This window comes from Cardiocondyla obscurior, linkage group LG13, assembly GCF_019399895.1.
Source record: "Cardiocondyla obscurior isolate alpha-2009 linkage group LG13, Cobs3.1, whole genome shotgun sequence".
In the NCBI taxonomy this organism is placed as follows: Eukaryota; Metazoa; Arthropoda; class Insecta; order Hymenoptera; family Formicidae; genus Cardiocondyla; species Cardiocondyla obscurior.
In genome coordinates this window covers 3,189,114-3,216,864 of record NC_091876.1, presented here as the reverse complement: position 1 = coordinate 3,216,864, position 27,751 = coordinate 3,189,114, and the positions used below count along the sequence as shown (strand labels likewise).

At 45.8% G+C, this 27,751-nt stretch overlaps 1 protein-coding gene across 2 annotated transcripts; it reads right to left on the bottom strand.

Moving 5' to 3' along the window:
* Positions 1–54: 54 nt before the first annotated feature.
* On the bottom strand, positions 55–26,990 carry Tup (LIM1_Isl and LIM2_Isl domain-containing protein tup). 2 transcript variants are annotated; one of them, XM_070665585.1, is made up of 6 exons: positions 24,999–26,990; positions 9,945–10,131; positions 6,875–7,179; positions 3,450–3,751; positions 2,671–2,892; positions 55–2,533 (listed from the first exon to the last, which is right to left on the bottom strand). In XM_070665585.1, exons 1-6 carry the CDS (start codon positions 25,111–25,113, stop codon positions 2,303–2,305), a joined length of 1,362 nt encoding a protein of 453 aa, XP_070521686.1. In that variant the 5' UTR covers positions 25,114–26,990; the 3' UTR covers positions 55–2,302. The 2 variants fall into 2 exon arrangements, with proteins under 2 accessions (XP_070521686.1, XP_070521689.1); XM_070665588.1 differs by having other exon boundaries at positions 2,671–2,877; positions 24,999–26,984.
* Between the last annotated feature and the right edge of the window lie 761 nt (positions 26,991–27,751).

The window sequence follows — 27,751 nt, the reverse complement described above, 5'->3', positions numbered from 1 at the left end:
TTTTTTGCGGGAGTAAAGTATAAAAATTTCGGAATAAAAGAAACTCACTGGAGGTACTTTTGTTCGACAGTTTATTACATATATTGTGCCAGTATAGAAATATGATACAAATTCGAAGATGCTTGAACGAATTACGAAATATCAGATGTACACGATCCTTCGCTTTCTTTTTTTTTTTTTTATTAATTTTGCTCTTTTTGTTTCAGCTGCGTTGGTACAAGAGAGCGGTGTGCAACGGTCTTACACTTGGAATTGCTTGGCCACGCATACAGCGGTATGTAAATGCTCATCGCTATACATATACTTTTGGCTAATGAATAATTAATCAACAATCATATTATATGTATACTCAAGCGGAAAAAAGTTATGACTTTAAGATAACGTTGTGGCGGCATTAATTTTTTTTTTTTCTAATTATTTTGAGAGCATCTCGACGCTATTTTAACATCGTTTTAACGTCATCGCAATTCGGTTTAATTCAAGTACACACAGTTTATTACGCTTCTTAATTTCATTATCAGTACAACAGTATATAAGAAACAATATTAAAAGAAAAAAAAGAAGACGCGTTAAAGCATTCTTTATCCCTGAAAACGGGACTTAGATAACAATTCAAATACAAAATAAAGATTTAAATTATTTTAGACACGAAAATCGAATAGATTTCAAATCTATACATGAACCAAGTAAACTATTAAATATCTGCAGAAATACAAATAACGTAAAACAGAGTTAAATGTATTTCTTTACAGGAATCGAGACGAAAATATTATTAGATAAATATATTACATAATTTTTTTTTTTTTTTTCTTTTTTTTCTTAATTGGTTCGCTTGCAATTTCTTAATGTTCAGTATAAACGAAGGAGCACCGCTCCCTTGTGCTTTTCTGTGACTTAGCGCAATCCATCTTTTAACAAACCAAGGTGTGTCTTGTACGAATACAATTTTCGCCTGCCACACAAATTTGAAAGTTAATAAAAAATATTAATGGCGATAACGGCAACTTTGTCGTCAAAAGTGATTAAATAAAACGCTATATGGTGTTTGCAATCCTTTTGAGACTATATCTCTGTCTTCGCGAAACTTAACATAATTGGAATAATGCAATTATCAATGTAAATATAAGGTGCCTACATAAGTCTGTATACGATGTATCATAATATGTGGCATACAGTTCAGGTTGTGAATTCAGAATCTTAAAAATATAAAAAGAATTTAAAAATCAAAACCTTATATAAATTCGTAATGTTGCAAGATAACGAATATCTTTTGGTTTAACTGTTCTTCAAACTCTAACGAAAATTAAACAGATTTATTCTAAAATAATTTAGTATAAAAATAGAAAGACAACTATTACTTTAAAGTAAACGATGTCGAGCGCGTTTATATGGATCTTTTTAATTATTTTAAATATTTAATTTGTCCCTGAAATATATTTCACACGTTATGATACGTCCCGTATATTATTCCGTCATTAATATTCTACGGTACAATTTGCGCCTGAGTACATCATGATTTAACATTGCTGAGATTTACAGCGAGTAGCAACTATGTACAGTGTATCTTCAGCTGGATATCGAATCGTATCTCCTTTTTTTTATATACAGGCAGTTAATGACACATGCGTACAAGCCATTTACAAATCTCCAGCGAAATTGATATAATTATGCACAGACAGCGAGATTTTCACCGTTACAAGGTAAACGCGATTGTTCAGCAGAACGATAGTAGCATGCAGAACGTCGGGTTTATCAGAAGCCAAAAATCATCGGGCACGAAATAACGTTCAATCTCGCCAGGATCTGGTTTTATATCGATAGACTGATATACAGGATGTTTAAGGTTCTTCAAGCTTGACAAGATTTTCCGAAACTTTTGTAATGATTAAACGGCTGGGCCTCGTAAATGTTCGTAGCATTCCAAAAGAATTATTTTTTTTTTAGAGCTTAAACGAAAATATTGTTCATGTACGTTAAAGACAGCGACGTTGCGCCCCCGCTCCCTTCTTCCCCTCACCGTCCGTGTCATTTTCAGCGTATTCATCATGGTAGTTCCGAGCCACTTTTGGTATTGCGATACGAGTCCGTTTGATTATCATCGTAAGATCGATAAGACATCCGCTTTGGTATTCGTGTTGCCTCTCCTATATCTGTATATCACCGTACACCTCGATTTTTCACGGTCGCTTCATATTCTTCGTTGCAGGCATCTCACCGTTACGGCGAGCACCACGACGAGAGTCGCTACGAAAGCAAAGGATGACGAGGGCGTAATAGTTTTGAGTTCATGCCTCGCACGACACTATGGACTTCCCGTATCGTGGTGAAACGAGTCACTGTCACTCTCGACATAAGTCACATAGCTGTCGGTGCTATCGGGATGCTGACCCATGTCTGGACCGCCGCCACCTGGATGATGAGGCCCCGGGGGCGGTAATGGACCACCTCCACCGTCGCTCATCGGTCCACCGAGCATTCCTGGCGGAGGTGCCAGTTGTGCCGGTGGTCCTCCGTGCAGGTCGTAGCCATGCATCTGTAAGTATTTTGATAACTTGAATTTTTGAGAGATAGAAAGGCAATTTCTAGCATTCTAATTTAGATAGTGATTAACTGTTGTTTTTTTTATATTTCTAGAGAGACAGAAAGAGAGAAAGAGAGATGGCGCGTTACCTGGGACACCAGATGGTGAAACGACGGCGCGTTGGGATCCAACCGTTCCAAGTCTGTATGAAGCGCAAACTCCGAAAGCGCCTTCCATGGCGGCTGATAAGCCTGAACTTCCAAGGGCGTCATGCCGATAGGACTTTCGTGTCTCACGGGGCTGCTGGCAACCATTGGTATGCCATGCATGCCGCCGAAGCCTAATTTACGACCGTCCTGAAATAAAAAGCGCTTGGTTCCATTAGATCATTCATCGAAATATCAGCGTCTCGTTTTATAAGGTAAGATCAACTTTAAATATCTACTGTGCACTGAGAAAAAAAAAAAATCTAAAAAAATATTTAATTAAATACGTTCAAACAAATTAATTATTTAAAGTAAGCAAAAATATATTTAAATTAATAAAATATATTAAAATGGACAATAGATTTTACTAATGTAAATGTATTTTTGCTCACTTTAAATAAACATTTGTTTGAACGTATGCAACTAAATATTTGTTTTAATTAAATAATTTTTTTTCTCAGTGTGCGTATGTACATAGGAGTTTATAATTAGTTTAAACATGTAAAAAGAAATGATATTCTGACAAATGTTTCTGCTTTAACAAATTAAATTTTAATATTTATAATAAACAGCGTCGCATTTATCGAAACAGCTAAACTGGTTAAAAAAACTGCTAAGATTAAAACATTTTTAGATAAATAATTATTATTTCAATCTACTTCGTTATAATAATCATTGACATGTTCGGCTTAAATGAAATGGGCGACTTCGTAGCTCGTTACCTTCTCCTGCATTTGCTGCTTCATAGCAATAGTTTTCTTCTTGTCTTTGCATCTCTTGTTCTGGAACCATACCCTGATCACGCGCGGACTTAGTCCAGTCATTTCGACGAGTTGCTCCTTCATCAGAGCGTCCGGTCGGGGGTTCGCCGCGTAGCAGGTTCTTAGAGTGTGCAACTGCTTCTCGTTGAGGACCGTGCGTACCCTCGTCGGCTTCCCGTCGGATCCGCCGCCACTTTTGTGGCTGCCGGAACCGCGGACGCCGCCGACACCCGCCTTATGCGATCCGCTCTCAGATCCAGAATCTGCAAACGTAAACGATTTTGTTTTCTCGCGCAAAGCTAATCAGTTAATCTAATAGACAGGTCCGAGAAGATGTCGTCATTTTTATGGTGGCAATAAACTGATGTAAGCGCGCGAATTGCCTCAGCTGCGGTGTCGCAGCGAGGAAGGGACGCGCGAATACGTTAAATCTGTAAATCGTCCGGTGCTCGCCAACTCTTCCGGGTCCTTCGTGGAACGCGAGACGAAACGTCCTGGACATGAGGTGGACGGAATGGAAGGAGGGTGCGTGAGCGCGCGATACGATTCCGGGGCCGCGAACATCCTTCCAACCGGTCTTGCAAAACGGCCGTGCCTGGCTAATGGGAGATCCGGATACTGGTCCAGCATGGCGGACCAACGGGGAGCATAGCAAAAGGCACCGACGCGGCACGACACTCGACACAACGGTCCAGAGACAATATTGTCGACGGGCAAACGCGGATCCCGTCCTCGCGCGATTCCTTGATCAGCTAAGCGGCCTTGGATCCAATTGCAAAACATTCGCGACGCGCGATATTCTTTTCATTCGCAACAAGTTGCCTAATCGTTTAAAAAGCATTGCGCTCAGTCAGGATCCGCTCCGCCTTCTAAATTCCTGTAGCCGTCGTAGTTTAACAAAAATTTTTATGGATATTATATCGGACTTTAACTAATAAGTCGGAAGCAAAACCAAGTTCTGTCTAAATAGCTCGATTAAAATACATAACGATTAAAATAGTAACATAAAACGAGTGCTGAACGCGTCTTTACTATGTAATGAGAACACAAAGCCAGCGCATTAATTTAAGATTACTCCACGTTGTTCAGATGAGCCATCAATAATTTTGACTATTTCATTGATTTATTCCAGATAACGTCGACGCTTCGGACCCTGTGTCGCTCAAAATCTAGTAGATCCGCCAGCGGGAAAACGAAAAGTCAACGAGAGTACACTACAGGAGAACAAACGAAATCCTATTTCTGTGTCCTAACCAAATAGCGGTCTCGGTTGGCATAAGCGAGAATGAAACCAGCGTTGACACGGCGGCACGACGATAAGAAGAGTGAACAGACTCTCGACCTTCGAAAAACGATCGTGTGGGATCCGTGCGGCTATATCGCATCGCGTAGATTGAAAACACCTTCCGGAAAAAGAATGAAAGGTACGGGGACGAAGAAGAGCACTTCGTTCAAGAGGAAAATTATTTCAAGCATCTGCAAAAAGGTATGATCTTTTAAAAAAACGTACTTTAATTAATTTTTTTTTTTACATGTAAATGTTAATCAACTGTTTCGTTTCTCCATATATTTTGCGACGTGCATGCTCAAACGTATCGGAAAGTCATTTCCTTAAACGTAAATAATCCGTATCTCAATAAATTTGATCCTCTTAACGCCTAAGAAAGCGGCGAGCGCTACAATCAAGACATAAATTCACATAATCCGTAAAAAGTAATAAAATTCATGAGCTTAGATACGCGATCCTCAGAAATTTTCAAATTATACATATAAAATATAAATTAAAAAAAAAAAAGAAAGGAAAAAAAGAATCTAATTTTATTACAATAGAACGTCGTTTAATAAAGCAATAAAATGGGATTAAAGTTGAGCGAAATGTCGCAGGTCATTTGTCGCGATCGCGATCGTTATTTCTCGAGAATCGAAAGCGAGCGGTTTATTAAAGCTTACCATAATTTGAGAACTATTAATAACGCCGGCGACACGTTCGTGCATCGTACTCGCGGTAAATCCCCGGCACGCTAATAAAGAGAAGATACGAATAAGAGGAAACAGATCGTGCGTAGTTATGCGCGACAGTAGTTGGCAGGGTGGTGTTACATTTGGCACCTCGGGAACGTTCCGAAGACGAGCCGGGCCACTACCGTCGGTGCGAGGTGGTCCAAACTTTTTCGTGCGCTGGGAAACGACGCTCACGCGCGACGATCTCGAACGACGAATCACAATGACAAACACGGGACGACGTGCGCACGTCGCGCTGCCGCACACGAGTTGTTTGCGGTGAAAATTAGTATATCGGGTAATTATGCCGACGTTTGTCCTTTACATTTCGAGAGACTCCACAGATAAACGGTAGCCAATCGTCGTAGGCGCGTCGCGGTCTCCTTTCACGTTTCGATTATTGTGTCACGTTAATTATAAAGCCTGTCCGTTTCTAATCTAACTCTAGATTAATTAAAACAAAGAAAGAAAAAAAAGAAAAAAAAAACAATTTTTAACGACAAGTAGTCATATTTTAAATCACTTTATTATAATTTTTTTGTTCAATATTCTAGTGATTGTATCACGTGTTAAAGCGTAACTCACCGGTGTTTACTTAATCATTTATCATCGACGCACTAATCGATTTGGCAAATTAGCAAGCTGTAATTGCGATCCTACTCTCCTCCAGCTGCGAGGTGTCAAAAGAGTTAATACCAATGTGGCGTCAATCTCATCGATTATTTACCGTCTTCCTCGCTCTAAATTGCCGCCGGTGCCAATCCCGTGCTATCTTACACGCGGCTAGATAGTAACGTCTGAATTTTGGCTCTCGCACGGCCGAGTTAATTCTCTTCTCGGCAGCGGGTCCGGCCGGGTAAACGTGCGCGCGTTATGCCAGGCTGCAAGACATTAAGCCCGTGTAATCCCGACGTGTAGGAGGGTAGTGGTCAAGCCTTTACGGGTCTTAACGGCTTCAATTATCAACACCTAATTATACGTCGTGAGCCTAACACAACATAGGAGAGTCCTTTGAGCTTACCCTCGAGCGGGCCGCCCTTTTGTAAATTTGGGAACACGGATAGACCGCGCCCGATAATCCACAGACGTATCCCGTCGTCCCGTAGTGCGACGCACGTCGGAGAGCTTGGACCTAGCCATTTCGCGCGGGCGCTAGGGCAATATAATCTCAGAATCGCGATAACAAACACGATATCGAAGTACGAGGATGTTACGAGAGAGAAACCGAAATAGCGGGAGACAATATTAGGCGAAAGGCGACCTCCGCGGCGCGTAATTTCGTAATATAGCTTTTTCAAAGACGTCCGAGGTCTTGCGGCACGAGACGAGATTCCCGCGAGACGAATGATAGGTGAAACGAGCCGAGTCTTTAAGCGCGATCTCACCTGACATCGAGCCGTCATTCGGGTGAAGATGGTGATTGTTGTTTGTCAGGGAGGCGTTGTTGTTGTTCTCGCTCCCGGGTATACCGGCAGCCCCGGTGCAGTGCTTTCCTCCCTCGAGAACATCGTGATCGTGCCTGCAAAAGAGGCCGTCCTGTCGCAGGGCGAACTCGTCGCCGGTCTCTAATCGCCTCATGCAGGCGCAACAACGAAAGCACTCTACGTGATAGATCTTGGTCTTCGCTCTCATCACGTAGTCATTTTTGCTAAAACACTGGCTACACTTGTCGCACTTCGTACCGAACAACCTGCAATACCAGAGAGATGCGTAATTAATTACTAATTAAATACACAAATAAATCACCAAAAGTGATTGATTTATTTAGGTGCCTTAGTGGCTCGATTAGAGAAAAAAAAAATATTCGTCGCGATATTAACGTTTTTCATTTTTTTTATAAATGCATATTCTTTACTTGCGCCTCGTTTTATCGCGCAGGTTGTAAACATGTTTAGTTGGCAGGAAATAAAAAGCTCCGTTCTAAATCCGATAAATGCAAAGTGGAGAAACATAAATCGGGCCAAAGTGATTTTATTGTCGCGTTGTATATTTATTTCTCTCTCGCAATACGACGAAAGTTAGTTTTTTTTTTCTTTTTTTTTTTATACATGTACATCCACACACGCGCAGACAAATGCAATAAATAAACTGTGATCACACGTGCACAGCATATAACGAACGTACATCGTGAAATTGGGGGAGGAAAAAAAAAAAAAAGTTAGCGGTAATGCGAGTAAAATTAATGGCGATGTAACGCGAGATTGATGAGCCGCCCGTCGCTTAATTGAGCTGATGAGCAGCGGACGTTTTCTGTTGTTACCATCGGCGCTTCTTATCTTCCAAAATCAGGGAAACTTTCTTCGTCCGCACCGAGAGCCGTTTATATTTATTATTATATAACTGCGTGTATTGCGTGACTCGTAAACGCGCCGCAGTAAATTCTGATGTTATTCAACAACGTGATTAATTCGTACGTAATAATCGCGGCACTTTCGCGATTGTTGGCGCACGCCTATTGAAAATTGACATCGGGAACACCCAGAAGAACGTGCGAGAGGGGGAGGGAAGGGAGGGAGGAGTTACTTTGGTAATTTCGACTTTTGAACGTAAGCGACAGCAACAACAAACGGCCGTCATCGCTGTCGCTCGAGTCCGCGGCCGGATACGCCAGTCTTCCTCGAGTTACTGCGACGTTCCCGACGTTCGACGGATCAGCGCAAATAAACCCGCCGGCTCGAACGGAGAAAAATATTTGGTCCAGCCCGAATTCGTGCCGATGGGTTATTTGGCGGCATCGGCGTCGCGAGCGATGAAAAAAATAAAGAAATGAAAAGAAAGAGAACTCCGCGCGTGCGAGAAACGTCTTCTTTTTCTTTCTTTTTTTTTTTTTTATTTCTGGCACATTCATGTCCTCATTTCTACCACGTCGAAAATGACGCAACAGCGAAACGAGTACAACAACTTCAATTCATTTAGCGAACACAGCGCTAAATTGAATGTAAGCATTATAGAATCAATTATGCTAATTGACTCGATTAAACATGTTATTAAGCCACGTCCGTCACTCTGTCACCGTCGAACGAACGGAAAACCAATAATAGAAAAGATATAGATTGCTATCGAGTACCACAGTCTTCGGGAAAAATAATCGGGTAACAGACATTTTACTCTTAACGCGCATTCCGTATTAATTATCTCAATATACGAGCCCTGGCCCGTGAAAGATTTAGCAAACCGCGAATTAACGAGTTTACCGCGAGACGCAACGAGAATATATTTGTAAAATAAGCGCGATGTGAATTCCCATTAAAATACCCAAGTCTCGGGTTCGAACTTCACCGATGCAAAATTAACTTCGCGTTTGTCTTCGCGAAGATCAACGAGAGGAAAGAAATCTGTTATATGTAAAACCTTCGTTCGCAGCCTCGAAAATAAGTCGGCGAAACCCGCTTAATCCCCAAGCCGCTTATCCCCGTAACTTTCGTAACGTTCCCGCCCGATAATTTTTCAGCATCCGCCGTGATCGGGAAAATTTTCGGTATCTCTCCGGCCGTCGCGGACGAATCCGACGGCCTCGACCGAGGTGTTAGCGATAGCCAAAGTGGTGTCGATCAACGTCCACACATCGACTTCGTTGCGTCGAGTTGTGAGATTAGGCTACCGCGAGTTCTCGAATATAATTGCGTGCACCTTTTTTTCTTTTCTTTTTTTTTCCCCCTTTTTTTTTCTTTTTACACGCGCCAATGCACGCAACATCGTGACAGTGACAGCGAGGACACGTGTGTGTGCGTCCGTGTACGCATACATGCGTGTGTGTGTGTGCGTGTGGCACTCCACGTGTACGCGGATAAAAATATCCTGGACTTTCTCGACCCTGTCACCCCCACCCTCCCCCGATGTCTCTTTCTCCTTTTCTTCCTTTTCCTCTTTTTCTTTCTTTTCCTCTTTTTCTTTATTTTTTTTTTCTTTTTTTTCCCTCCCTTGCCCACCTTCCAATCCAAGCGTTTGCAAATGCGTATCGGAAAGAGCGTATCGCGTGTCGCCGGAGAATGTAGCGGCCGCAGTGACAAGAGGCACGGTTTTGCATTAATTACCATATTGCACCGCGATCGTGAGGCCAGGACCTCTCCCGAGTGCCTCTTGTTCCGCCTCTTCGTGGAATTCGTTCGTTAAGGAGCGACACTTAACCGTCGGACGATGAGACGAGTGTCCCGCTCGACGCACCGCGTCATCGTGCGATTTTGTCGCTCTCGTAATCGCGAGGTATTAATCACGGGCGTCGGGCGAACCGAAGGATAAAAGCGTCGTACGTGATCTTTTCGTTTCAAAAAATCGAAGGCTCCCTCGGAACCCGTATAACCGAACCTTTTTCTTTTTTTTTCTTTCTTCTTTTCTTTGCGTTTCGTGCGGCTAGGGTTGAACAACCTCTTCTAAGTTTCTTTATTCGACTTTCTAGCGTAAAGTTCTCTTGGAAAAAAAAAAGAAAAAAAAAAAGAAGACGTTGACTTGACTTACCTAACGTAATCGCGCTTGCAGTAAGTTTTGCCGTCCCGCACAAAACAGGTGCATTTCTCGTCCAGAAACTGTTGACACTCGGCACACTTTAAGCACGCCGCGTGCCATTCCAGATTAGGTGCTACCCTTAGAATCCACTGGTCATGGATTCGACCGCCGCAGCCAACGCAGAGCGAGCTCCTGCCTTCTGAAACACAAACATTCGGGTCGGCTTTGAGAAAAAGGGAAAGAGAGAAACGCGCAAATGTCCCTCGAAATGACTTAATTTTTCCAAGCGAATTAATAATCGTCCAAGTCATATGTAAGCTTAAAGGGTTCGCAATGTAAGTCCTTCAGTTTTCTAAATACGAAAGAGTATTTCTCGTAAAAATTCGTCCTCGTTCCGTCGGTTCTTTGAAGAGAAGCCGATATTGAGGGAGATAATAATCGTGTTATCTTGGCACACGCCCGCGGTGAAAGCACAAAGGGAAACGCCGCCGTGATATTTCGTACGTATTTCACGGATGACACGCGATCTCGGATTGAAACACGTAACGTGCGATCGGTTGATCTTATCGGCGATCGTAACGACCACTCGTTAGTTACGTATTAGCCACGAAATAGTGATCGGCATCACTAGCCGGCGACGCCGACAAACGGAAATAAAATCAATACGCCGATTCGTCCTGTCGTCGCTTTTGCGTACAACTGCGCGTTATCAGCGATTTCGCGGATAAAGCTTACACAATGGAATCATATCGAAAAGGTAGCGAAGATATTTCACGTGTCCATTTGCATCCTAAAAGGATTAGTTTTTTTTTTTTTTTTGTCAAAAATTAACATGATTAATTAAAAGAAAGACACAAATGTAAAATAATTGAAACGATGAGGGAATAGGCGTTGAAAGAAAGAAACAAAAAATTGAGTTCTTTTTTTTTCTTTATTTTACTTTAGGTACAAGTAAAAATGAAGGCAAGAAACAGACACGTCTCGGTGAAATTTAATTCGGGAATGCGTTAATTTTTTATCATTTATTCAATTCTGCTAAAATTCCATGAAAGAATAGTGTAGAAAAAATTTATGTAGAGTAAATAATTTATATGTCACATTTTTATTAAAGAAATCTCATATAAAGCTTCTATTAAAAAAAAAAAAAAAAAAAAGACAGTAAACGCGTGTGATTATAGCACAACCGCGAATATGATAACGCTCAACATAACGCATAATATGTAGAGAAATTTGTTTTACATGTTGGAAATTATCCCGCCGAAATATTTACAGCTTTCCGTAATGCTACGTATATTACTGAGACGCGTAATTAAACTTTGAAATATAATTAAAACGATCAATTTATCGCATTTAAATAAATATCGCCGATACAAATCAGTTTTGCATAAATTTGACATTTTAATGTTTAACGTCAAAAAGAGCAGTCCAGTCATTTTCAAACTCAGGACAGTGCACGTGCGAGCCACATCCCGAAAAAGCATCAAAGCGACGCGAAAAGCTAGCTCGCGGTTAAGTTAATCTACTTAACGGGAATATGATTCACGGCCGGCAACACCCGGAGAAAATGACTCGTGAGCGCCGCGACGAAACGAGAGAAAAAAAAAAAAGAAAAAAAATAGAGAGAGGATTCTTCGAAATCGCTCTTGATCTGTAACGCCAGAGAAGATCGGGAGCGTCACATATGCGCATGGAGCAAAACGGGCACCGCTAATCAGATCACCTGGAGTTAGAATAAATCTGCGTGTTCCGATTGCCTCTGTTTCACGGTGCTCGCGTCGGGGTTCTGGAACTCGGTCGAAAGGACCAGGCCGCCTGGAGATCGGAAATCGACGGGCGCGCGCGCGACGCGTTTCCTTCCTTCAAGACGCGGCGCGTCGCGTCGTCACGTCACGTTATGCGAGTGCGTGAGGAGAGGAGTGCGCCAACGAAGGTGCGTCGGAGATCATCATGGGCGTAGACTCCTGGGCGGTGCGCGTCCACATCTCGCCGACGGAACTCCGCCCAGAGCTCCGACAACGAGACCGTCCGCGGTCGGTCGGCGTTTGCCACGTCGGATTCTGCGCCCTGATGTGGCGCGGCGCGGCCGCCGGGAAACTCGCGGAGTCCGCTTCGCTCGATGGACCGTTTTCTTTTTTTTTTTTTTTTTTTTCTCCTCGCGACGCCGATCCTCCGAGCGCGTCCGGCGGGGAGGGCGTCGATACTCGCGTGAAATTTTCACGAAACTCGTACGGTATTATTACGAGAGGGATGGGTATTAATATTATATTAAATACGGCAGGATATATTTTTTGTGCGATCTGCGTTACGTAAAATACGTCACCGTTTCTGAAAACAAGCGCTTTTCGCGTTGAAAGATGTTTTACGTTTGTCGTATGCTGGTGCGTGGGAAATGCTGTGCGAGGACATTAATATGACGCACGGTTTTTGTTGCGTAACTTTGTGGATATTTTTTTTTTTATAATTTATTCATAAATGTTAGTTATAGATGATGACAAATTAATTTTAATCACCTTACTTATTACTACAATTTTCACGTCTTTATCGTCACTAAAAATGAAAATTATTCGCGCATCGAGTTCCATTTATCTACTGATAAATATAAACAGACGTTAATTATCGTTAATAGGTGTGTAATAACTATATTCTCGTAGATAAAGTCACCTTCATTGCAGTTTAATTAGGCGTAATTATAAAGAGCTTTTTGAAAAAAAAAATTTCTACATGACGCATTGAAAAACATTTTCCATTGTCTAATTTAACTTCTTTTTCTTTTTTTTTTAAATGACAATATAAACATACGCGTAAAAGTGCTAAATAATAATAATTTTTAACAAAGAAAACTTTTTTTAAACAACGAATTATCTGAAGTACAAGTATTCTAACGATAGTACAAAACAAATAGTCCTTCGGAGATACCGCGGTGGTAATGCCGATACGAGAGTGGATTTCGAAAATAGGTCAAAGTCACGGAATAGCTCGCGAAACTTTGTCTTTACCACGACATCGAGTTTCGAAAATACAATGGCAACGTAATTCCATTTCTTTTCTTTTTTTTTTTTTTATCGCGAAACGAAAGATCCTGTGCGTCCCGCGGATCCGCGAGTTTGTGGCGCGGGAGGGACGCGGATCTCACGTTGCCACGGTCAGGCGCGGCGGATGCGGCAGAGAATCTCGCGACCACCGTGAAAATTCCCCGAGCAGGCGGCGGATAAGGTCAGACTGATGCGAGAAAAAGAAGAGGGGGGGGAGGGACGAGGGAGCGAGAAAACGGCGGCGGGACGCGAAGGCGAGGTCGGCCGGAGTCAAAGGGACTCGGACGAGCAGGCGAGTGTCGGCGGCATCCCATTAGCTTCCAGAGACGACAACCGCCTCGTATCTCGGGATCGGATCCTCCGAGCTGAAGCGCACGACCGCGGCACCTCTGCACTACGCAAACGTGCTCGACTCGATCTGCTTCTCTCTCCCCCCTCCTCCTCCCCCCCCGGTTTGTCCACTCCTCCGTGTGTCCCCCCTTTCTCCGAGGGGGTGCTCTGAAATCATCCGGCAGATACCATCGCGTATTTGTCGCTGTTTCGTTACACGTCTCGCTCACGTGGGCGCGGATGATTTAATACCGCCGGTGCTGGAATTACCCGGGAACGTATTTCACCGACCTTTCGTATCTGTTCACCGTTAGAAAGATCTGTGATTTTGACAAATCGCAGAGAATTAAGAAATTATCGCTGTCTCGTTCGGCTGCTGCTCGATTATTAAGCTGACTAAATGATCACGTTGCGGAACGAATTTTCTCCATTATATAAAAAAAGGAAAACGAAGATTAATTGCGCTGATTGCAAAACTGAATCCATAAATTGAATTCTAATGCAATTTTGACATTTTAGCTCGCGACAGTTTTTTTTTTTTTCTTTTGTCTCTTTTTCTCTCGCGCGAAAAGCTGTGAATTTTTAGTGACCACTCATTTCAGCGTTATTAGCGCGGATCACGTCGCGTTGACATTAATAAGTAATAATTAGCCGGTCGACAGATTATGATTGTAATATGCAATTCGTACCTGAAACTTCACGTAATGTGACAGAATCACCATATCACGATCACTATCCAATTACGACGGATAGAAGCTTAATCCTCTGTCAATGTTGCATCCGCATAAGACGCGTCAATTAACATTAATCGTCGGCACCGAGTCTTAATTACGTTCAACGTAATCGCACACGATTTGCTAACGACGTTTAATCCAAAACGCGTTCTTTTCGTACCTTCGGGTCTTCCAAAAAAAACCTCGTCAAGTCCCGAAATGAGAAATATAAATGAGACGTACGTTCGCTCGTACGCTTCAACGTTCGTGTCGACCGAGAGTCCCGAAGTGAGATCTAAATATGCAACGTTCGACGGGAGGATTCGTGCGGGCCCATAGTTCGGAGAAAGGCGGAGATCTTTTTTAGCGTCGGCCGTCGTGAGCGGCTAGAAAAAGTTTTGAGAGCGTATCAACGGCCCGGCCGGGGCCGTGATACGCGATAATTTATGCGAGGGAGAAGTGCGTGCATGAACGAGGAGCCCGCGTCTCTCGATAAAGATGCTGCCTGGCCCTCGTCACGATTGATCGGTGGCAAAATTCGATCCCCGCAACACGCCGGGGAATAGTAATGTTATGCGGCAAGGTGGTCCACTCTTTTCTCTCACGCCGCTGCTCTCCTCCTCGCCCCCCTCTCCTCCCCCCTCGCCTTCTTCATTTTCTGCAGATAAAAGAAACCTACGACTACAGCGATTCTCGAGCACCTCGCTACCGACCGCACGTGGGTGGCGGATTATTCTTTTGTTTGGTTGAAGCGTAGATCATGAATTGCAACGGCAAATACCACGATAATTTTTCTATTCTTTTTTTTTTATATATATTTTTTTTTTTAAGAAGCACTTGTGTCATTACGTGACGTCGTTACCTGTCTACGAGATAATGAATTTTTAAGCGGTATTTTACATATCCATATCTTCGACGTATCTTTGGTCTTTATAATTCAAGCGCGAGTCTAAATTTGTAGATTTCCTTCTGTTAATAATTAAATGAATCTATGAATACTTAATATCTATGAAAATTGCATTCGTATTTCTGTCTACATAATATATTCAATAAATCTTAACACGACGTCGTTACAGCAATTACGATCAATTCCCATTAATACGTAACATATATAAAAGATAATATTATTCACTCGTGCGATATCTAATATTGTTATTTCCAACGACTGTAATTTTTCCCCGTAAGCGCAAAATCTACGACTCGCTCGTCTTAAAACGCTGGAAATCGCAGACCGGAGTTTTTAAGCTCGTTATTTTCAAGATGAGGAGAAGAAAACGTTAAAAAGAAATGTGGAGATTTCTCTATAGGACAACGAGAAAAAAATAAAGTACATAAAAATAAAATAAAATAAAAAAAAAGAAAATAATTTGAAGATGTAGATGGATGCGGCAGAGAAATGTAAGACATTGAAGGCGAAGAAGAAGAGGACACAGGCGAGGGGACAGAAAGAAAGAGAGAGAGGAACGAGAAGGAGAGAAAAGAGGAACAAGGAGATATCTCGGAGTAGCTTGCTACTACGAGGGAGGATGGGAGATGAGGGAGAAGAAGGGGGGAAGCGGCGCCGGGGTTTGTGTCGAGGATGTCTGGTTGGCAGTTCAGAGGCGCCGACCCGGTGTCCCACGGCGTTCGTTTGGTATTTCATTAACACCTCCGCTAATTATTTCCCTTTTTTTACCGGCCAGTATTCGTAGCGGAATCGGGGAATGCACCTTACAAGCGCGCTCGGTGCGGCCGCTGCCTCTCTTCGGCCCGCTTTTCGAGCGTCCGGCCGCCCAAGATACGCGGCCTTACAAGCCGGCGAACGTGCGCGCAAATATACGCGAATGCGTGTACGCATATACGAACACGCACGTAAGCGGGACTACGCGTAAGTGCGTACGGGTCGGCCCGTCTTTAGCGGCGAGGAGGAAAAAAAAAAAGAACAGGAGAAGGCGACGGTAAAAGTAGCGCGCAAATTTGCGAGCAGCGTCGCGTTGTTCTACAGAGAATGCAGAAATCGTCTTCGCGTTGCGCGGCCCGCGGAGCAATTCCACGACGAGTTACACCTGTCCGTTACGATAGAGGCACCGGCGACAATGACCGGGAAACGTTGCCGTGCGTACTCAACGCTTTTTCTCGGACGCAGAAACGCGACTTGAATCTCGCCGGCTCCTCGCGCGTTCACGCGTATAAAAGGTTCGCCAGCGCCGGGTCCTCGTTCGAGGAATATCAGCCGCACAGTGAGGAAAGTTGACGCGTTACGTTCACACGTAAATTCGGAGGAACATTAGGGAGGACCGAGATCCATCATGCCCAAGACGTACGAGGTTTTTTCGGAAAGGGACCCCGGCCTGAGTTATTGAAATAATGACGGTCCTAATCGTCCGGAATTGAACGGCATCCCACCGGCGACGTCCCCGGACTAGGGATGACAAGCGCGCTGGACCGGGCGCGCGGTATCCTCGGCGCCGCTCCGCCGATACGCGGGGCACCGCGCGGCCGGCACTAAATTTAGGGCGTACGTTTAAATGAACGAAAAGGCCAGTCCTCAGATATCCCCCGTTGAAATTTATGTAGGTGTTGGCCGTGGCTTTTATCAGTCCGGCCGGCATTCCTGCGCGTCCACCCGGCGCCCCGACGTCGCCGGCGAGCAGGTTCTAATTCGTGCGACTCCGAGTCGGTCGCACCTCATCCCTCCGGTCTTGTACCAGGTGATCCACCCCGCGTCTCGATGCGACATGAGAATCGCGGTCGATTTATTTTCATAAACTTTCCTCGCGCACGATGGACACTTCACCCACCCAGCTCCGTTATTTTATTTCTTTTTTTTTTTTATCGGAAGGGAAACGAATCAGGGATAAAGCGAATAATTGAAAGGTTAATTGTTCTCGCTCGTTCTTTTAATTTTTAGAATTTTATTTGCTTTGTGTTAGGTTAAAATCTAATTATACATTTAATAAAAAAATACAATTTTATTAAAGAATAAAGTTTAAAAAAAAAAAAGAGACAAGAATACAATTTATAACCGCCAGTGCCGTCCAGAGTCGTGAGATAGATTTTAATTAACATTTTCGCGAGTAGTTTGCCTGGAAAAAGGATTCGGTTCAACATCTCGGACGTCCTGAGGAAAGTAGGAGACCCAGAGAAAGCGTTGAACCTCGGCGGAGCAACCCCAAAGTTGCATCAGTTTTATTTCAATAAAATTAAAATCATCGTGGTGCCATATACGGGACGAGTAGCACGGGCAGCGAAGGTGAGGCGCGGGGGGGACAGGTGCGCGGTTGCGCGAGAGCGGTAGCCATTTTCCCCTTCCTTTCCCGTCTCGGCGCCCGACCATCTAACACGTACGCAGGAGACGCTCCGTACGTGTCGCAAGAATTACGCATATTCCGCGGGTCAGGGCACGTAATCTGGAGCGATTCATCTTCCCCGATTAATCCTGCGTACGCGGAGAACACCGGTGACGCCGTACTTGCCGTGCGAAGTAAGTCATATCCCCATTTGTCCGCACTGCGTATTTGCTTCGGTACGAAAGTTTTACTCGCCGATTAGTCGGTCGGAGGTCGAGGGAGGCGAGCTGTGATCGACGAGAGCCTGCGACACGTTCGGTAGACAACGTTTATCGCTGCATTCGGAACGAGAGGAAAAAGATTGGGCGGGCGGGCGGGCGGGGTGCGCGGTGATTGCGAGGTATAGCGCTGGAATGCGTCGTGTTTATCGGCCGGGCGGCCGGACGAACGGTCGCGCGCCGTGCGCTCAGTCGACTGTAAATAATACGCGCCGAATAATACAATAGAATTAAAATATTGCGCGAGGTGATTTGGCCTTCGTAATCGATAATCTTTACGCGTAGACTATCCGGTGAGCAAATACTTGACGCAAAGCAGCATATGTACTTGGGGCTTGTGATTCTGAAAAATGCTAACCCTAGATTTCTCTTTTTGTTTCAGATGGAGGATTCAGAGGAGGACTACACCCGGACATCCTGGACATTCGGGACATTCTGAGAGGAGGAGGAGGCTCAGGATGAGCAACATGCGTCGCTGGAGCAACCTTGGGGTAAGCTTCATTTATTCTTAACACGTTACTAGCTTGTCTGGATTACGATTAATTAGATTTTTTTTATTATTTAATTGAAACATGAATTAGAAACGCGTACACGTTTTTTTTTCTAAACAGCGAATGTTCAGAGATATCTAGAATTTAATTTTTTATTTGTTACAGATTATCGTAGCTGAATTATTGTACCGTCCGTTGAAATTGATAAATACGAACCGCAGCCGGTTCGTCGGTCGTCTCCGGGAGTGCCGTGTAGTAAATCGGACGTGTGATTTTTCTCGCGGTTGTAGATTCACCCGGTCGCGATTTTCGCGAGTGTCCAGTGCGCGGAAGGAGGACTCGACACGTCCCAGCTGAGAGGAGGACCAGGCTCAGGAAGGGCATCGGGCATCAGCGGAGCAACCCCAGGGTAAGAATCAGTTTTGAAAAAATTACGACCTTTGTTGCTTTGCTATCAAGTAAATTAAATTTCTTTTTCATTAAAAAATTAATTAAAATCATGTAGAAATGTTTTCTTTTCCTAAACAATGAATGTAGAGATATCTACAATTTAATTCTTTTTTTATTTGTTACAGATTATTGTAGCTGAATTAACTCCGCTGCTGCGCATCGACTGGTGAGTCCCATAGTTTTTATTTCTTTTTTAATTGCGTTCAAATTTCAACGGCATAGGAAATTGTACAATAAAATAAAATTATTAAAGTCATATAAAATAATATAATATTTAAAAACATAAAACAATATTAATAATACAAAATCCGCGTCTCCCTTGAGCAATAGTTAACCACTGATATTAATTATTATACATACATGTATTAATTAACGCGATGCTCCGAAAATGTTACCGTACCATCACGATATTCGTTCAAAACTATCAAACGATAAGATCCCATGAAAAGAACTTAGCGATTCAACACGATAACAAAATAATTATTATCCCGATTATCGGTTTCTTCTCGCGTAAAAGTGCGAAAGGCGTAAAGATTTTACAGCCGCCGAAAAACCCCCGCCGTGAAATCGTCAAACATTGGCCGGCACTTCGCGGCCTTCCCTGCCGTGCAAATCTCGCCACGCTGAAAACTGTCGAAACGGACAGACGCGTGCCTCCGCAGGCATGAGCAAACAAACGGAATGCCCATCCGCGTTCCTTTACAGTCCGAGAGATGAACACACTTACTTACGTTCATTGCGCAAATAAAATGCATGAACCAGGGCGCCGTGACCCGTCTGCGGCTAGGTGGTCGCGAGTCCCGTTGCAATTTTACCAGTCGGAAAATTCATTCGGGCGGGAAAAGATCGAGAGCGACGATAAAGCTGACAAGCTGCGCGCCGCGGCCGGGCGCGCGCGGTGATCCACGCTTCTTTATAAAACGAGCCGTGCCGCGATAAGCCCTCTCGAGCTGCTTTCGGGCAGCGGTCCCTCTCGTTAGAGGGGTCTAATGACGGGAAACACAGGACCCTTACGTCCGATACCTCGGCGTTGTAAACCGGAGACTGCGAAGGGTCTGGCGCCGGGCGCCGCCAGACCCGGGGCGTCTTCGACCCGATCCGCTGCGGCCTTCTGGTCCGTCTCGTGGCCGGAACAATGACCAAATGGCCCCGTGAAACGGCTGCGACGGCGTGCCTTTACGCGACAATCGCGCATACCGCTTCCTGTAAACGTACACCGATATTCGTTCCCCGCGATTACGGTTATTACGGCACACGGGGACAAGTCACGTCATCGGTTACGGAACGACTACTTATTTCCGTCGATTCGGGTCTATTTTAAAAACAATTGGATCGATACGCTATCGCTGTTCCGTGTGCTCGATCGTCTTTTTTATCAGATTTATTTCCGTCGCGATTATCGCCACGAGAGCGAACTTAGATCGGTATCGCCGTGCGTTTCAGGCGCCGAAGTGCGAGCCTCGTCGAAGTTGCGCGGTCCCGAGAATGTGTCACGCATCGACGACGGATACCGGTGTTGAGATCTTTATCACGCCGGTTGGTCGATTAATCAATTGACCGCGCGATAAGTCGCGGAAACGTTATCAGACGTCTTGTTCGGTGCGTCCGCGATATTTTTTTTTTTTACTCTCTAACAAGCGGTACGTCTTTGAACCGTGAAACGCGTCCGATTTCTCGTCGTATGCTTCGCGAAAAATCACCCCGATTCGCCGATAAGTCTGTGTACCGAGTGATTGCGTACGGCCGCGGCTCTCCCCACGTTAGTCAGGATAACTGTTACGAGAATCGCGATACCGTCGAGACAACACGCGTTGATTTCGGTTTTCAGCGATAAGAAGCCAGATATAATTCCGCGCGATCACCTATCGGCTACTTTATCGATTTTCGAATCTCTTTAAATCCGCTGCGAATTTCAATGGACAGACGATGCTAATTTTTACTTCAACAAATAAAATAGTCGTAAAATAGTTTCGTATATTTAATATTAAAGTAGTGACTTCTTTTTTAATCTCGACGCGGTGGGTTCTTTTAATTTGAAAAAGCCCATTTTTACATGCTCGCCAACTTATTCGAGTTAATCCCGTTCTTCGGAATATCGAAGGGGAATGTCCGAGGAGAAAATATAAGTGATTTTTGTAATTTTATTCCCGAAGAAGAGAAAGAGATAGAGAAAGGGAGGGAGGGGGGGAGGGGAAAGAACACGTCGAGACACTGATATATGTCTACGCGCCTCGATAGAAAAGGCCCCGCGTCTAATTCAATTGCAGGCCGCCGTTCCGCAAACACTCATGATAATTCAATCAAGCCTACCCTATGACGTTATATCCACTTTCCGCCGCCCCTGCCGGGCCTAACCCCGTGCGATGCCACCGCGCGGAGGGTGGAAGCGGCCTCGTAATCTCCGTATGAGAACATCTGCACTCTAATCGGCTGATGATTTCCACCGAAGCCGATCCCCCGCTTCTTTAACGTGCACGCGTCTCTCCTCTCACGCGCGCGAAATAAATCGTTCGCCGACGTCGTGCGGCCCGCGTGCAGACAAACAATCGGGGATTAGCGAGACGCCGGAGTTGAGAGCCCGGATCTTTATTTCGCGTCGCCGATAACGGTGGCATGCCGGTTTTCTCGTTCAGCGAACATCAGCCCGCCCGTTGCAGCCGATCACTTTGAGGAAAAGGCGCGATACGCAAAACTGGTTTTCGAATTTTAAAAGATCGTACATTTACATACCCGCGACACTGTATTTTAACTAACATCGCACGCATTCCGTTTTTTTTCTCTTTCTTTTTTTTTTTTTAATCCGAATAACCATATGCGTTGAGAATCACGAGCATGTTAAGCTGCTTCGTGCGAATTAATTTCCACCGGTTTTGTTTTTTCTTTTTTTTTTACGACTAAATTAACGTCCGTTTAAACAATTCTTATATAAAATTTTATTGCACTCCGTAACCTTGTGCTGCTCCCCAGGAAAAGTCCTCCTCAAAATTTAAAGCTACTCCGAGATAATATTTTTAGAGCCCGTCAGAACGGTCCGTCGTTCGGGATCCTGAAGCAGATAAATTCTCTATTTCGAGCATTGTCGAAGATTCCCCTCCCCCTCCCACGGCAATCGGAACGGTTATTGTTTCGTGGCACCTCGTCGATGGAGAAAACGTTCGATAAACTAAACGTTGTAGATTGTACGCCGCTAATTACGTCGCGTGCATTCGCTCTAATTGCGTAATGCACGTTTATTTCAGCCGCGCCGTGCGACATGTATATTACAACTATTACGAGTCAGCGATACGCAAATGTAACCGCACGCGCGCGTCTCAAGGATGGAGGAAAAAAGAAAGGAAGAGGAGACGGGGGCATTTAAATGTTTAACGTCGCGGGGATTAAAATTATGTGCGTCGCCGAGCGAGGGAATCCCAGCGTTAACGTCGCAGTCGTTCCCCATGCGCGGAATGCTGATGTCGCGTAACTCAGTTCCAGGGTCTAATCATGCAAATGTACGAGCCGTTAATTAAAACCGACGTTAAACCGTATCTCGCCGCGACGGGAGGAAAAGGTGGCGCGGATCGGCAGGGTTTAAACGCCGGCGATAAGCAGCAGCTTTTACTTCGATTTTCAAGTGAACACTTACCGTTTCGGATATCCGTCGATCACGTCCGCGGAATTATCATAAAAATATTCGACGGATAGTAATCTGAACTCCGTCGCCAGGCATTTATTTCCCGAAATTCGTCCAGTAGTAGGGTTCAATTCCTAAAACCGTGCCGCTGATCATCTCTAGCTTCCAAACGACGAAAGCGCGGGGTTTATCTTCGGTGCCTTTTTCACGCCGAAACTCGGATCGGCGTCGAGATTATCATCCCCGAGCTCCACGTTTCGTGCGAATTTAATTATTCTTTGTCCGCGAATGCCGCGGACTGTTTCAGCATGCGCGCGGTCATCGACTTAATTATTCATCCGTCTCATTGAACGCATTATCGAATTAATCGCGGGCATAAATTAAAGAGCCGCGATCCTATCACCGACGCATTCGCACTCGCCATTCTTACTCGCGAATAATATAGCGTCGCAATAATTATAAGCGATAAACACGGCTGATATTAAATGCCTACCCCTGCGATAATTGCGACTTCGTTGGATCGCATGCTCGCTTACGAGCGCGCGCGCGAAAAACACGTGTTAAACGCAACACTGTAACATTTAATTACAGAAAATCATCGGCGAATCGTTTCGCGCCGTTGAATATTCCATGTATCCGATTATGAAAATGCGATAACTCCCGTTAATAATAAATGAGCACACGATGCGCCGGTTGCACGTGGAAAATGCTCGTCGAGCTCGATGCCCACGAGCGGGCATCATCGACTCCGCCGTGTAAGTTCCTCGAGTTGGGCGGGTGACAACACTATGGACATTCTCATTACGAATTCCAGCAGTAAAAACTTCCACGCTCGTAATCGCGGAATATGGATAGCGAAATTTAATTTTCCTCTCTTTCGTTGAATCTCTCATTTATCGCGCACGCATCAAGTAGAATGCTTCTCTTTCTCTCTCTCTCTCCTCTTCTCCTTTTTATTATTCTCGACAACGTTACATAAATTTTCTTGGCCAGAACTCAATAAACGATATAATTGCGAATTAATTTTCAACCTCACCGTCATCGAAATTTACGAACGCGAACGCTCGGCGTTATCAAAAGCTTTTTCCCTCGATAGCGTAATGGATACACGGTCGAACGATAGAATTTCACTGCTGAATGAGCGACGCAGCTCGCCGTAATTTGCATCGTGGATTAACATTATCGACAACGCACACGCAACTTGACGCAAGGTAGGCGTATGCCGCGAAAATTTTTGTCGAATTAACGGCGAGTTCCAACGAGATCGGCGACGCGCACACGAGCACAGGGTGCTCTCTTCGACCACGTATCAACGTTTTCGCGATTGTTTTGACCGGCGAGATATAATCGACGACTTATCTCGAATTGCGCGAATCTCTACGCAAGTTAGAAGGTCTCCCATATTTTGCTCGCCGCCCTTGTCCCTCCGGCAACCGCCTATCTTTGATTTACGGTCAATATTACGTCGGAAAATACGCGGACGATACGCGGCATCGATAATGGACGATTCCCCAAGGTTTATTTACCACGAGTGCGCTTCATTAGCTGCAAATTGCTCGAAAAACGTCCGGGATTTTCTCCCCCTCTTCTTTCCCTCCCGCGGCCAGTCGCGATCTTTTTAACGATTTGCGTCGCCGCTCATAAATCACGCGGACTTTAACTGCCGCGTTATCGCGCGACAAAAGGATTTTATTCACCTGCGACGATTAAGAGACGCGCGCGCGATTTTCTCGGCAATCACGATCGGGCGACGGTGCAAGCGACGTCGCGACGCGGAACGAGGTCGTCAAGAAAATCGCGACACGAGACGCAGTCGTGTTTCGCTGCAATTCGGTCTCGAATTTACGCGCGATTCGCGCCAGAGATCAGTTTTAATCGTCCGAAACGTGCGCATCGCGGCCGTTGCGCTTTTCTTTTCTTTTCTTTCTTTCTTTCTACTGTTTCAAAACCGATCAGGGTATCCGCTGTCGCTCGGTAAAAGTCGATTGTCAGATTTTATTCCAAACGTCGAACGCCGCGCGTTGTTCGATGCGTTCGCTTCGATGCGTCGGCGAAGCTCGAGTCGTAAAAGCAGCTACGTCGCCGCCTCGACGATTGAAAATCTTCGGGATATTTGAACGAACGCTGATTAAATAATAAATAATGATTTGTAAATGTGCAAGTAATTATAACGCCGGACGTTTAACGTATCTTGTCGTTCGATTTACGATACAACGTGGACGCGGAAATAATGGATACGCGGAGATGATTATTTGACCGTCTAATTACGCGACGCGCGCGAGAACCGAGGCGACGTGTTAAGCTAATTGGCAAGTGATCGGATTTTTTTTAAACGTTTAAACAGCGGCGATGTAGCGAACACACGAGCTGTCGTTAACTGACGGTGATAAACGATTATCTTTAGAATTTAAAAAAAAATCGCTTTTCATCGAGTAAAATTATCTGCTTCATCAAAATTAATCGAGAGTTGTTTTATTCACTTATTGCGTATGTACGCCCGCGCTTGCAAAAATTAGAGCGATTTGTTGCGCACAAATTTTGCAGATAAAAATCATGGGAAGTAGTCTGTCTTGCGAGCGGCGTCGGATAATTTTTTTAATCAACGAAATCTGCATAAAATAACGTTTCTACCGTGTACATAATTAGGGTCTATTTTATTAGCGCGTAGATTTTATTTCACGCTTGTCGAGAGGTGTCTTTTTTCGGTACCCGAGCTTTTCAAAATTGAGCTCGATCAAACGGCGCGAGATAGAAGACGGAAAATAATCTTGACGAGATCGTAAACCGATTGACCGTTCCGGTAAAATAGAAAAGAGAAAACGGTGTGCGTTTCGAACTTGCGTTAAAAACGAGAAAAAGAAAAGATGAAAGAAAGACCTCGAGTACTCACTCTGCGTGGGATCGGCGGGCTCGTCCTGTATGTTGACCGGTGAGATTTTCAGCGATCTCGGAGGGCCCTGGAAGCCGATGGGCCCGGGCCCCCCGGGTGCGCCCACCCGCTGCATAACGCCGGCAGCCCCTATTTCCGCAGCTCGGCCACTCCTGCGCACCTCGCGCGACGGTTTGCGAGCAATCTTGAAGCCTTCGTACGCCGACCACCGGCCGTGCCCTTTAAATCCGTGAAACTGCGGCCCGCCGCTCTCGAGATGCCCGGGTTACTCGCCGCGAGGCAAATCAGGGTTCGACACAGAGTACGGATCTTTCCAAGAGGCCGTTTCGGCGTAACTCGCGCGTAACCGGCGTGCCCGGGATTATGCTCTCTTCTCTTATCGAAACGGAAGCGCGCGACGCGTTCGGAAGCGAGCTTCGACAACCGGGGCTTTGGCAACGGAGATTTCGGACTCGCGTCAACTCCGTCGATCCGGGTGCGGTCAGCGTGCTCCCCGGCACGTTCGCGTTCTATTCCGGCTTCGGTCCGACCGGTCCAGTTCAATCGACACTCGCGCGAAGGTGGTTCGCCCTCGTTGAAAGTTCACTTAGAAATCGCTGTTTTTCTCGATATTTTCACGGCCGCCCGCTTCGGTGAGCGATCGCCCGGTCCACCCGGCATTTCCAGCCGTGTCCTTTCTCCTTCCACCGGGCTCGATTCTTTCGCTCTAGTTCCTCCTCGAGGGGGGTTTGTCGTGTTGTCACGCTGCTTCGTGGTACAGCGCGCACTCGCTGCGAGTCGTGAGATCTATCCGGCGAATCCGCCGTGAGGCTTCATGCGATTGTCAAAGTTGATAAGGATCGTGGACGCGAGCGACGGCGGTAAACAACTCGGGCAACATCTCTTTACCTCGGCGGCCGTTTTCGACACTCCTCTGCCGGTTTCTCTCTCGGGATCACGGACACGATTACGTTCTCACTCGACGGCGCTACGGAGCGGCCGAATACTTCGTTATCGAAGAGACTAGGCGAACGGTTAAAGACAGTGGCGAGAGCGAGGAAAAGAAACGTTTATTGTGGCAGAAGCCGAGCGAGACGTTCGGAGAAAGGTAGAGACCGCGGAAGAGGAAGGAAGGGGACGCTAGGTCGACGGGGCGGGAAGGGGCAGGTGAGAAGAAAGAAAAAGCAGGCGACGAGAGGAAGACGGAAAGGGAGGGAAGGAGGGAGGGAGAGAAACAGGAAAAGAGAGAGAGATAGAGAGAGAAAGAGGAGAGAGAGAGAGAAAGAGAAAGGAAAAAGAGACGGCACGGTTGCACGAAACTACCCCGACGAGACTGACGACACGGGGCCCCGGGAGCCACTGACTGCCAGTTAGGCGTCTCGCTATAGTCTGCTGGAGGATCCGACCCAACCTTAACCGGAACTCGACCGCCGGATCCCCACTGTCCGCGCCGCCGGTTTTCTCGCTCGTCCACCCTCTCGCTCGCTCGGACGCCGCGGTGCCGCGTTTACCAGGTCCCCCACTAGAACCCTTCGCCGTGGACCCCTATAACTTTCCCTACCACCTTCGGGCGTTCCTATCGAACGCGAGAGAGCGGCGCGCGACAACCAACGATTCGTCCTCGCGGCGGAGTCGACGCCGTCCGGGCTCCACGCCTCCACTCGCCTCCCGGTGAACCGGCAACAAAATGGCCGACGCGGACCTAATCGATTCGCGCGTGTGCCTATCCTCTCGCCTGCCTGTCCTCCGCGACTCCGCGTATCCTTCTCCGCCGTGGCCGTCCACCTCCACCGCGTCGCCCTCTCCCTACCGCGACGTTATCACCAGCTTTCGCTCTCTCTTTCTCTCGTTCTTCGCCTCTCCTCCTGCACCTTCCTTCTTCCTGCTACCCTCCTTTGTACGCCTCCGGTTGCCCTTCGTTGTTCCTTTGTCTTGGTCTCTGCTCTCTCTTTCTTTCTCTCTCTGTCTCTCTCTCTCTCTTATTCTCTCCATCGCCACCGATATATCGTCGTGTTCGCCCACTCGTCTTCGCCGACATATTTTCCATCGTTTCTCGCCCTCTTACCCCCTGCCGCACTCCCCAGCCATCCTCCCGACTCTAGCTCTTTCTCTCCGTTAATCCGCTCGCTGCCGTGATGCTACCCGATGAGCGGTAACCAAAGGCCGGTATCTATGTCGCGTTTGTGGCACGCTGTGTCCGCTTAACTGCAGCTCGCGATATTGTCTCTTTCTCTCTCTCTTTTTCTCTTTCTCTTTTTCTCTCCTCTCTGTCTCTCGTTTATCTCACGGCCATCTCGCGATTCCGCCGTACCGATATACCTGTCGCGCTTCACTATCTCACGTGACTCGCGATCCGATCATTACAACCAGTCACGCTCATCTTTTTTTTCCCCTTTTTTTTTTCTTCGTTCGTTAGAGTCAACTGAGCCGTTAAATCATTTCGCGGCGGAACGTGTGAATTATCAGTTAGGTTTTCTACACATTAACGCGAGCGGGACCGGCAACCGCCAAGGCATTCGACGTCGTGCTCCACCGAGGAAGCACGTACGTCATCGTCACGGACGGGGACCACCTCTTAATGGTGGTCACTTACGGGCGACGAGCAATTTTTCAAAAGTGACAGACGTGCCGATACCTCGTCCCATCTCTACCACCCACCGTCGCTCAGTTCCCTCGATTCGCGCGAAATCACGAAAAACGTTCCGGCTCTTCGGTGCCGTTTCTCTCTTCATCTCCCGACGCCTTCCTCTCCGAACAAACTGTCGCTTTAAAGG